The following is an 11,562-nucleotide window of genomic DNA, read 5'->3' as shown; positions in this document are numbered from 1 at the left end:
TTTAATGAGCATCATCAGCATGGAAGCATGTCCTCTGGAATGGCAGCCAAAGTAGGAAGGGGTATATGAATGTTTAGTGCATCTGGCACGTAAATACCTTGCAGCACCAGCTACAAAAGTGCCATGCGAGCGCCAACGTTCTCATTTTCAGGTGACATAGTAAATAAGAAGCAATCAGTAGTATCTTCCGTAAATTTAAACAAACTTGTGACTGGCTGAAGAAGAAGTAGAACTGAGTTGACTTGTAGGTGCTAAAGTTTTACATTATTTTGTTTTTGAATGCAGTTATGTAACAAAAAAAATCAATATTTGTACGTTACACTTTCATGATAAAGAGATTGCACTTCACTACTTGTATGAGGGTGAATTGAAATATACTATTTCTTTTATCATTTTTACAGTGCAAATATTTGTAATAAAATATAATATAAAGTGAGCACTCTATGCTTTGTATTCTGTGTTGTAATAGAAATCAATATATTTGAAAATGTAGAAGAACATCCAAAAATATTTAATAAATTTCAATTGGCATTCTATTGTTTAACAGTGCGATTAATCACCATTAATTTTTTTAATCACCATTAATTTTTTTGAGTTAATCGCATGAGTTAACTGCGATTAATCGACAGCCCTAATGTCAATAGTTTTAAACTTACTATTATTTTTAGTATAGATTGGGAATGAGCTTTTCTGCACACACCCCATCTGCAGAAATGGGCCTTCCTCAGAAACCACATTCCATCTGGCCTAAGAAGTTAGAATTGTCAGAAACTCAGTAACATACATGAGACCCAGTCTGCTGAGGGCCTTAAATGTCAACTATCAGCTTATAGTCAGTCCACACACACCAGCGGTCTGTTAATGCAGAAAGCAAAGTAGTGTCTGGTCAAAATCTTTTCTGCCAAGACATAGTAACAGATCTGCATCTTTGCCAACCCAGTATGAAGAAAAGAAAGACAGCAGAATTGGATTAGTGCAAAGGGACACATTAGGTTCACAAGATCAAAGTAGCCACATTCTCAAAACAAAACCAGCTTTGAGCTGATCTGACAAAAAGCCTTCTAATATCAGCCATAGATCAAGGGCTACACCCTGGTTGCATGTTACACTGACTAATGCGAAATGCTATTCACATTACACCTCCTATTTAAACCAATAGGCATAATTTTGGTTGTTAGAATTTCCTCTCTTTCACGTCTTTATGTGTAATTGCATAACTAATACATAACTGTGACTTTGACCTATGCTTGAACAGCAATTTTATAAGTACATTTCCTTGCTTTCAGCTATTTCAAAAAGTTTCGGTATTGTTCCTATGCAGTCCACATGCAAATGTGCACACCATTAACATATGGGATTTCATCATTTTGAGAACCTCTTGGCTAATAATGTTCTTAGAGTATTTGTCTGGGCCATAGCTTGTGTTACCTGTTTTGGAAATCTTTTTGTCACTAGAATGAGATCATTTATCAGAACTGAAAACAAGACGCACACCATGTCTATCAAAATGTTGTGTTGTAAGTATATATTAGTGGTGTTATTTTTAAATCAAACTGACAGACCCCTGTACTATGTATATTTGAGTATTCAACCATTTACATTATAGATAAAATAATAAGCAATGCATTAACTTCAAAATATTAATAAACTTTACTGTTTTTGTCCCATTTTCCAATATTCTAAATATAAGCAGAAAGTTGCTGTTAACCCTTAAATTCAAATAGTCAAGAAGAGTCTATGCAGCCTAATGGTTTCACTTCATTAATTTTACTGCTAATTTTACATCCAAGAAAACAGAAAGGTTAACCAGTGCTAGACTGGCTATTGCGTGCATTGTTTGATGTGCCATGCCATCTTATTCTTCTCAGTTTTGGCACTAGCAACTAGTAAACTTCACTGTGGTTTATAAATTCCATGTTTCATAATTAGCCAGAAAATTATATTGATTCCAAATTAATGTACCATATTTTGTCTAACAATAATTTTGGAATTAAGAGCCTGCATTTGAACAATATTAACTACAGGGCCAAAATTAGATATGCTATGAACAAGTGCAACTTCCTTAAACTCAATTTATACTGGTTTCCGTTTATAAAATGAGTGTGTGATGCTACCCTCTTCTAGCCTCTAGAGAGGATGTGGAATCTGATTCTAAGAGAATTCTGCTTTGGCTCCAGTAGTACTAGCTTGTAGTTTCATCTCCCTATCTGTATGTGATTTTCAAATGAGAGGTGTTGGTTACCTGAAGTTCCTAAATTTACTACAGTGCCATAACCCAGTATACATGGCATGATCTCAGCCTAGGGTGACCAGATGTCCCGATTTTATAGAGACTGTCCCGATTTTTGGGTCTTTTTCTTATATAGGTACCTATTAACCCCCACCCCTGTCCCAATTTTTCACACTTGCTATCTGGTCACCCTATCTTAGCCACTTACATCAAATTCATTCTAATGTCACAAACCTTGGGTTAAATTACATTACTGCATACGTCAGACAGGATCTGGCCAATTCTCAGAACATTTTTAGTATATAAATCTTTAAATTTAATTACTATTTTTAATAAACTGTGAAAATTTCTTTTTAAATAGGTACTGATTGTCTGATGGGTGTGTAGTTGTTCTCACTGGACTCTTTGACATTAAATACCGTGGACAAAATACAAAATATGCTGTGCTTTGGATAGAGAGTTTACCATGTCATATCATGGGTTTCCTGGCCATGTTTTTAACAGAGATCTCTGTCTTGTTGTTGATATATCTGACTTTGGAAAAATATTTAGTAATTGTCTTTCCCTTCAGTAATATCCGACTAGGAAAGCATCAGACAATAATAATCCTTGTATCCATATGGTTTATTGGATTTGTAATAGCAATAATCTCATTTTGAGATGAAGAAATTAGAGGCAAGGGGTATTCTCTTGGGATTTTTCTTGGTAATTTTAATATTTTCATACATCTTAATTACTTGTTTATTTTATTGCACTTCAAAAACTGATTTCCAGGCTACAGCAAACTCATGTATAGTAGATATATTTTTACTTAAATTTTTTTTCTGCTAGTTTTTGTGTCTTTTGTTAGTTGCTCTTCAAATTCCTTTTTGGCCTGTCTACTTATACTTTTACACTTGACTTGCCAGAGTCTATGTTCCTTTTTTATTTTCCTCAGTAGGATTTGATCCCTATTTTCAAAGATATCTTTTTGTCTCTACCTGCCTCTTTTACTCTTTACTTTTACTTTTAGCCATTGTGGCATTTTTTTTAGCGATCTTACTGTTGTTTTTTTATTTGGGGTATACTTATAGTCTGACCCTCCGTTATGGTGTTGTTAAAAAAGTTTCTATGCAGCTTGCAGGCATTTCCCTCTTGTGATCATTCCTTTTAATTTCCATTTAACTAGCCTCCACATTTTTGTGTAGTTCCCCTTTGAGGAGTTAAACGCTACTCTGGTGGGTTTCTTCTATATTTCCTCACTTATAAGGATGTCAGATTTAATTAAATTATGCTCACTATAACGGAGCAGTTCATCTATATTCACCTCTTGATCCAGAACCTGTGCTCCACTTAAGAAGTGCCTCTCCCCTTGTAGGTTCTAGGACTAGCTGCTCCAAAAAGCAGTCATAAATGGTGTCTAGAAATTTTATCTCTGCATCCCATCCTGAGGTTACATGTACTCAGTCAATATGGGGGTAGTGGAAATCCCCCATTTTTATTGGGGTTTCTGTTTATTTAGTCTGTGTAATTTTCATGAACATTTCACAGTCACCATCCTGGTCAAGTGGTCGGTGGCAAATTCCTGCTGTTATACTCTTGTTATTCAAGCATGGGATTTCTATTCATAGAGATTCTATGGTACTGTTTGATTCAAGATTTTTACTCTATTTCACTCTATATTTTATTTCACATATAGTGCCACTCCCACACCAGTGCAACCTATTCGGTCATTCCTATATATTTTGTACCCCAGTCTTACTGTGTCCCATTAAGAAACATTGTATCAGCAAGTTTCTGTAATGCCTATTATATCAATATCCTCATTTAATACCAGGCACTCAAGTTCACCCATCTTAGTATTTAGATTTCTAGCTTTTGTAAAATTTGTGACTATTTAGTTGTCTGCCTTCATGTGATGTAATTGAATGGGACTACTTTTTGTTTGACTGATTTTTCTTCAGTTCCTACCTGTACTTTATCAACTTCTATCCTCTCCTCTTTATTAAGATATAGATTATCCCCTTTAATAAATCCTCCCCTAAGGGATGTGTCTGTTCAAACCACGTGCTCCTCTGCATCTGTCAGCTTTCCTCCAGTTCTGACTTTAAAAACCCCTTTTTAATTTTACATGCCAGCAATCCGGTTCCATTTTAGTTTAGATGGAGCCCAACCTTTCTATAAAAACTCTTCCTTTCCTAAAAGGTTCTCCAGTCCCTAATAAACCTAAATCCCTCCTCTGAACACCATCTTCTCATCCACACATTGAGACCCTGAAGTTCTGCCTGTATAACTGGCCCTGCGTGGGGAACTGGAAGCATTTTCCAGAATGCTACCAAGGAGGTCCTGAATTTTAATCAATTACCTTGCAGCCGAAATTTGGCCTCCAGGACCTCTCCTCTACCTTTCTACCTAAAGTACCATGGCCACTGTCTGCTCCCAGCACTGCATATAAGTCTGTCTAGGTGTTTCAATAAGTCTGCAATCTTTGCACCTGGCAGACAATTCACCATGCAGTTCTTCCAATCATCACACATCCAACTATCTACATTGCTAATAATCAAATCCCCCATTACTATTACCTGTCTTTTCCTAATAACATGGGGCCCCTCCCCCAGAGAAGTATCCTTAGTATTCCTGCACAATAATGGGGGGCACTGTCCCTGGAGAGGTATCCTCTGTGTTCCTCTACAAGAGGATTTTTATCCAAGTCCACTTTACAGTGCACAAGTAGGAGCTGCATGCATATCAGCTGGCATGATTCAGTGCTAACTTTTGAAACATTTTCTTGTCTATCTTTATGTGCAGCTCTGCTCCCTCTGTGCTCTTTTCTGCAATAGAGGAGCACATGGACCTTGGGGAGGCGGGTTGGATTTCTGTAACCACATCCTATGTTTGTAATACGTACATATATTTGTTAATATATGTCATACTATGGAACAATAACTTTTGAAACAAAAAGGTTCAATGAAAGGACAGAAAATAGTTGTTTATGAGGAGGATCTTACACAGGAGGCAATTGAGAACAAACAAGGTCTTATTAATGTATTTGTAATGAATTTATTATTGTCAAATTTTAATATCAATAAAATATTTATAATAAATCATCTTCCACAAAAGAATTGTAATAGCCTCCTATTAAGCACTGAAAACAATATTCACTCCTCCTTGGATTTTTGATACTTTAAAAAGGGATTGGGGGGGACAATCTAAAATAAACCCCAAAATTTGCAAACAGTGTTTGTGGATGGAATAATTTAAACCTGTGAATCAGCGACCTCTGAATTTTTCTTTTTTAATGAGCCAGTCCTACTGTGAATGCAGTAAAAATAAAAGTGTATCTAAAACAGGTCCTATTTCTGCAACCCTGGTCATGCAAATAGTCCTTACTCAACAGAGTCGTCCCATGTATGTCAATGGGATTTTCTTTATGAGTACAGACTGTTCACATAATACTTACTTGAGTCAAGGTTGTAGACTAGTGAGTCCCAAGTAAAAATGACTACAGCTCTGATTCAGCAAAGTATTTATATATGTGCATTGCTCATGTGCTTGAAGTATCATATATGAACCAGTGGTGCTACTTATGTGGCTAATGTTACACACTGCTTTAGAATCTTGCTGAACTGGGGCCTAAAACAAAAACAAAAATTATTTCTTCATTTGCCTGAGCTTGCACTAAAACCTCCTTGGAAGAGATCAAGATCTTGCAAAAAGGTCATTCTCTCACTTCCAGGAAAACTGCCTCAAACCAAAATAGTTTAGTGCAGCAAGAACACAGAAGAGAGCTATCTTCCCTCACCAACAACTGCTGTGTCCTTTTATATTTACAGCTCAGAACATTTGCAGTGAACATGGAAATGCAGTATTTCCCAAATCAGTGCTAAGTATAATGGGTTTCTCAGCAGGTTGCCTCTTCACAGAAGATTTCCATCATTCATATTTTGGTTCTAGTTTCGAAAAAAGAGGCGAGGCCTTCTTTTCGAGCTCATACCTGCCAAGTGACATTGCCTGAAGCTTTTTTTTTTGTTCCTTTTAACTGAACAGGGGATTGCTACATAAGTTTGACGTACTCTTTGGAAAGTTTCTTGCCCTCACACTTGTGACTCAGGAGGGGAGTGTGATTCTGGACAAACATCAACCTATATTTTTGTTTATAGATCTTTTTTGCCTGTTTTGCTAAAAGAAAACCTGCAAACAGTGACCAAGAGTCAAAAATTGGGGATAATTGTTAAATATAAATATTTTGGCAGTGTATGAATGTTGCTTAGGGAATGTGGGGCAGAGGGAAGACAGTGTGCCAAGAGTTTGACTAATGCTCAGTCTTTGGCATGATGGGGTGTATTTCATACTAGAGTTTTTATTTAGTTTTTTTATGGCTGCTTATTCCCTGTTCAATTTATAGCCTAGCTAGGGAAATGATTCTTCAGATTCTCTGTGTTAATCTTATATGACTGCTATTTTCTGCTATTATACTGCACCTAAGTTATCTGTTTTTGTAATTTGATGGTTTGATCCCTTATGATCCCCAGTGAGGGCTAGGTTGAATGGTGGTTGGGGATACCTGATTTTACTCATTTATAAAATGGAAAGGTTTCAAAAGATTTGGAACCATCATGTTGTGCATACAGTGCAGCTATGTACAGGAAAGGCCCTAAGCCTTTGCCAGCCTGAGCAGAAAGAGTTTTCTGCACCCCATAGAGCAGCAAAACAAAACAAAAAAATTTACAAGTGGCACAGCTATATGGCACCCCCTGGAAATTGGTGCCCAGACTGACTGCCCTGCTTGCTGGCCCCTGGAATTGGCTGTGACTATATAATTGCATTATCTTATTCTTGTTAGCCATATCCCTGCCCCTACTTCTTTCCCTCCTTTTGTTTGCTACACTCAATTGTGTCTTGTATAAAATTAGATTCTACACTCTTCACAGAATGGACCACGTCTTCCTATGTATGTATGTGAGGTGGCAGTTTGCAGATGATGCAAAATTACTCTAGATCAGAGGGTCTCCAAACTGTGGGGTGCATACCTCTAGGGGGGGGACAGAGGAACGTTCAGGGGGTGCAGCTGGGGTCTGGTTCAGCCCTTATGGGCTCCACCCAGCTCTGCTCCTGGCCCTGGCCCTGGCCCTAACTCCAGCCAGTAGTGTTTGCATATGTCAGAATGTTTTATTCCATTCAAAAAACTGTCCTTCAGACATCAGAAGTAAGAAGCAACATTCACGTGGATGTTGCTGTAGCCAATCAGGTTTGTTTGTTTGTTTATAGTATTCACTGACTCCATCTGCTGGATTTCTGTCTTATAAAAATCCTCTCCCTATTCCAGGTAAATCCAGCCATCTGTTTGAGAATGTGGTTTCTTATTTCTTCTTTGGTTAAAGTTTCAAATATTTCTACAGGTCTGAACCCTGCAATGCTTGCCCAGTGCTCCTTCAGGCAAAACTCTCATTGACTTTGGGGGAAGTATTGTCTGAAGAAGGACCTAAGGATTATGCTGTCAGGATTTAAATATTTGTCAAAACATTTGACTTCATTGCATTCAGAAATTAGATTCAAACTGAGGCATGCCCCTCACAAAATTCATATAAGCAACTGTGCACTCACCTGAATTATAGTGACAAAGCTCTTGTACTGTGATGGCTACAAAATCTCACAATACATAAAATAAGTCCAGTTGTTTACCCACTTGGAAAATATAAGTATGCCAAGGCTTTTTCAGCCAATTCGAACGCCAAACACTGACAGATCCCTAACCATTCAACTACTGACAGATAATGCTTTAATAAAAGCACCTTGCCTTTCCATTATACTACTAGAAAACTGACATCTCACATTTTGCATAAAGTCAGGTAAATAGCTTTCACCATGAGGCAAACAAAGGCATTATGCAAATACCGCAGACTGTCGGGAAACCTACTGATTGCCTGAAAAAGATTTGTATCCCAGTAGGAAAACTGGTTAAACTTGGATGATTGAAAACGAATTGTGGTTCTCATATATGTGTTCCAGCTGGCCTATTTCCCTCATGTCTTAGGCCCTAGTTCAGGAAAGCATCCCAGTTCCGGACAGCACTTGAGCACAAGTTTAACTTTAAGAGCTAGAGCATGAGAATTGGAAGTACCAGAATTAGTTATGTTAATCTTTTTGAGATTCATTTTGAAATGTCTTTGTCATTACCATCTTTGTATTCATCTTTCTGTAAGATAAAATGACAGCTTTTGCTTTTATTATTTCAGTTTCATGTAAAGGTTTCAGTGCAAGCACATGGTGTGTTGGGGCTGAAAATAATGAGGCATTTTCATTATTCATCCCACTCCCCATGAAGCCCTAATTCCTGATGGAATGGCAGAGACTAAATTAACTTGTCCTTACAGACACTAAGTGGTGCGGGGGGAAGAGGAGGAAGAGATGAATTGGAGTAGGCATTAAACTTTACACTCTGAAATGTTTTAGACAGTATTATATGCAGGAGTGATCCTATTGTCATCAGGAAAATTGGAAGCAGAACTGGTCTAAAATGACAGTGCAGCTGTGACTTTTCAGCACTGACTCTCAAGGTCAAGATTAGGTACAATTCAGAGGGTAATGAGAGGTTGGAACCTGAATTTAAAAAGGCAACCACTGCATTTAGTCAGTAGCCATCTAAGGGTAGGTTTGCCATTGGCCACTTCCGAAGGGATCACCAGATGACAATATGTCCTTTCAAATTTTTACTTCAGTGTACTCCCCTAGAAACACCACAAAAGTGATTCATGCCAGTACAGTACTGCTGTGAAGCAGTGCCAAGCAGGCAAATATCTGGTGTCACAGCTCATATAGCTAGGCTCCTCTTGTCTCATCCTTCAGTTAATCTGCACTAACCCAGAAGCCACATGGATTTTTTTTTTAATTTGCCAAGTAGTGTCCATACTTTCACTCACTTCAATTTCTAAAGAATTTCTAAAGTGATTTTTGGTAATTATACTAGTAATTCCCAATTATTGTCTCTGTAACATTGAATAGATATAGATGAAGGAGTCTCCAAAAGTACTTTGCCTCAGTGAGATTGCACTGTACATTGCCTGGTGTGAGTCTGGCTAATATTTCTCACCATGGGTCAGATAGACTGCTGGGCAGAGTGTCAGCATACTTTCTATGTGCCATGTATGTTCTAGTTAAAGTCCTGTGGGACTTTGTAACATGTAGGCTTTGTGCTTGCTCTCTGCACAGAGATTAATTTCTTTTAGCACATAAGGTAACCAATCAATCACATAGGACATCAGAGTGTTGTGTTTTTTTTTAAATAAACCAGATGCTAAAAGTAAAATGAAACTGGGTTAACCTGCCCCTCCCCACTGTTCAAAGATAGAGCTAAGTAGGCCCCAGTAGGAGCCTACTTTTTTGTTTTTTTGTTTTGTTTTGTTAAGTGCTTCCTAGAGCTGAAATCATTTGTGATGGGACACCGTTTCTGCCCAGCCTGCTTCAGGTTCCCCCACTAAGATCTGACAATCACTGAAAGCTGGGTGGAACCTCAAGAGACTGACCTGCAGAGGTCTCAGCAGAAAGGCAGGTGGTAGCTGGTGAGGGCAACCAGCAGAGCCACAAGCAGATGCCTGGTGGGGTGGTCAGCAGAGCAACGAGCGGCTGGCGAGGCAGCCAGTGAAATGGTGGCTGGCTAGGTGGCCTGCTAGAGCAAGTGCTCAGATGGCAGAGCAAGCAAAGTGTCTTCTTCACTGGGTGGGAGGTGAACTCATGCAGATGCACCTCTGAACTCTGAGTCCTCACTGACCAAGGACAGCCACTGTGAGTGGGATGTGATGAGGGAGCAGAGAGGGGCACAGAAAAGGAACTTTTGTTTGTAGAACTCAAGAACATGAAGCAGAAGACACAGCCCCACGCACTCTGGGGTGGGTGACCTGGTCACAGTTTTATGATTATGAATCCAGCTTGTGGCATTTTCCCTAAGTAATGTCGGGTGACTTCCCTCCTTTCATTAAAAGTTTATTTTCTACACTCAGACTCTGTACTTGTGAGTGGGGAAGTATAGCCTCTCAGATGTGCCCAGGGGTGGTGTGTAATTTTCCCAGGTTACTGGGTGGGGGCTTGAGCTGGTTCTGAGTAGTATTGTTGAAAAGGAACCCCTAGATATTGAACCAAGCCCTGCTTGCTGCCGGCTTCACCAGGCAGAAGGGCTACAACAGCAATGTGCTATATCAACCGGCAAGGGATACTAAGATCATCCCTACTCTATCAGGAAGCCATACTTCTATGGGAATGCTGCATTCTGCACCAGATCACACTGGTAGCTCTGCACCTTCCTGATCTTCAGAACACCCTGGCAGGCCAGCTCAGTAGGGATTTCCAGAAAACCACACATGATCTCTCGAGGACTCAGTTCTGCAGAACATCTTTTGCAAATGCAGTTTTCCAAAAGTAAGCCTGTTTGCAGCACTTCGTTCCTGGTTTCTGAATATAGTTCCCCCATTTGAGCCCTTAGCAACCTGCTCCCTTTACTACCTGATGAAACCTGCTTTCCTGGTTGTCATTACAATATCTAGAAGGGTAGGGGAGATTCAGGCTCTGATGTTAGGTCCCTCATATACAGTATTTCACAAGGACAGGATTACTCTTAGACCTCACCTAAAACTCCTGACCAAAGTATCTCTGAATTCCATATAAATCAGTCCATTTACCTCCTGGTTTTCTTTCCTAAGCCTCATTCTAACCTGGTTGAAATGAAGCGTTGCACATTAGTCATTGTAAGAGTATTGTCATTTTATTTAGATAGAACAAAGTCATTCAGGAGCACACATAGGCTATTCATGGCATTTGCTACCAGGCTGAAGGGCCAACCTATATATCCATCAGATGTTATTCAAATAGGTCTCTGGCTGCATAAAAACTTGTTTTGAGGTAGCTAGGAGAGATCCCCCTGCCCACAGTACAGCTCATTCCATGAGGGTTCAGGCCACCTCAGATGCCTCTTTGGCTAATAATTCCCATACCTAAAATTTGTAGATCAGCTACGTGAAGCTCATTCCACACACTTACCACTTGCTATTCCCTACTGCACTTTTCCAGCCCAGATGCTAGCTTTGGTAGGGCAGTCCTGCAGTCACTATTCAAGTAGGATTCCTCATACCCTCTTCTAAGTAATTAGACAACTGCTTGTTAGTCACTAAGTGTAGGATCTGTCGGTTCAATCACTTAAAGAAGAAAGAATGGTCACTTTCCTACAGTAAAGGTGGTTCCTTGATATGTGTTGTCCATACAGATTCCCCAACACACCCTCTATCACTACTTATGTACTGTCCTAGACCTGTGGGATTCTGTATTGGCAAAGGAATTAAGGGGTGAATGGGCCTATTTCACCC

At 39.2% G+C, this 11,562-nt stretch overlaps 1 protein-coding gene across 1 annotated transcript in view; it reads left to right on the top strand.

Annotated features, from left to right (window-relative positions):
- The window catches only part of RXFP2 (relaxin family peptide receptor 2), a 31,787-nt gene extending 28,898 nt beyond the window's left edge, over positions 1 to 2,889 (top strand). Inside the window, 4 exon segments of the mRNA XM_075061893.1 lie at positions 1,287 to 1,365; positions 1,367 to 1,517; positions 2,592 to 2,621; positions 2,624 to 2,889. Of these exon segments, the coding sequence (XP_074917994.1) occupies positions 1,287 to 1,365; positions 1,367 to 1,517; positions 2,592 to 2,621; positions 2,624 to 2,889 (526 nt within the window).
- The last annotated feature ends 8,673 nt before the right edge of the window (positions 2,890 to 11,562 follow it).

Source organism: Chelonoidis abingdonii, chromosome 1, assembly GCF_003597395.2.
Source record: "Chelonoidis abingdonii isolate Lonesome George chromosome 1, CheloAbing_2.0, whole genome shotgun sequence".
NCBI classification, from domain to species: Eukaryota; Metazoa; Chordata; order Testudines; family Testudinidae; genus Chelonoidis; species Chelonoidis abingdonii.
The sequence above is the reverse complement of the archived record's forward strand: the minus strand, read 5'-3'. Positions and strand labels throughout refer to the sequence as shown.